The sequence below is a fragment of the Eimeria mitis genome, genomic scaffold, assembly GCF_000499745.2.
Source record: "Eimeria mitis Houghton genomic scaffold, Emh_scaff205, whole genome shotgun sequence".
Classification (NCBI taxonomy): Eukaryota; Apicomplexa; class Conoidasida; order Eucoccidiorida; family Eimeriidae; genus Eimeria; species Eimeria mitis.
In genome coordinates this window covers 2,935-3,495 of record NW_013570372.1, presented here as the reverse complement: position 1 = coordinate 3,495, position 561 = coordinate 2,935, and the positions used below count along the sequence as shown (strand labels likewise).

At 60.4% G+C, this 561-nt stretch overlaps 1 protein-coding gene across 1 annotated transcript in view; it reads right to left on the bottom strand.

Annotated features, from left to right (window-relative positions):
* EMH_0003290 (uncharacterized protein) overlaps positions 1-561 on the bottom strand; it is a gene marked incomplete at both ends in the record, with an annotated part of 1,125 nt that overhangs the window by 302 nt on the left and 262 nt on the right. Inside the window, one exon of the mRNA XM_013496334.1 lies at positions 3-561. Within this exon, the coding sequence (XP_013351788.1) occupies positions 3-561 (559 nt within the window). The remainder of the gene's footprint in view (positions 1-2) is intronic.

Sequence of the window (561 nt, the reverse complement as noted above, 5' to 3'; positions counted from 1 at the left end):
GCTGCTGTTGCTGCTGTTGCTGTTGCTGGGCTGCAGCTGTAGGATCCACAGTCTGCTGCTGTGGCGATGACAAATGCGGCTGTTGATGCTGCTGCGATGAATCTGCTGCAGCAGAAGCACCTGCAGCTGCTGCTGCTCCTGCACCTGCTGCAGCAGCAGCAGGACCTGATCCTGCTGCTCCTTGAGGAGGTATACTCGGGTGAGCAGCAGGGGCTGCAGATTTCTTAGAAGAGACGCTGCTGGAGCGACGACGAATGTTTCCTGTGCGTGATTGTGCTGCTGCTGCTGCTGCTGCTGCTGCTGCTACGCGGGGAGGTGGCTGCGGTATAAGAGACAAGCGCGAGCTTCTCCCGCTGCTGGAAACACTGAGGCCAGATGACCTCGATCTACTAGCTTGTGCATAAGCCTGCTGCAGCTGCTGCTGCTGCTGCTGCTGCTGCTGCTGCTGGCGCTGCTGGGGGGGCAACGAAGAGGAAGAACCCCTTCGGCTGGATTCAGCAGCAAATGAATCGGCAGCCAGAGGCCGCAGGGGATCCCCCACGGCGTTCTTGGCGCAGCCCG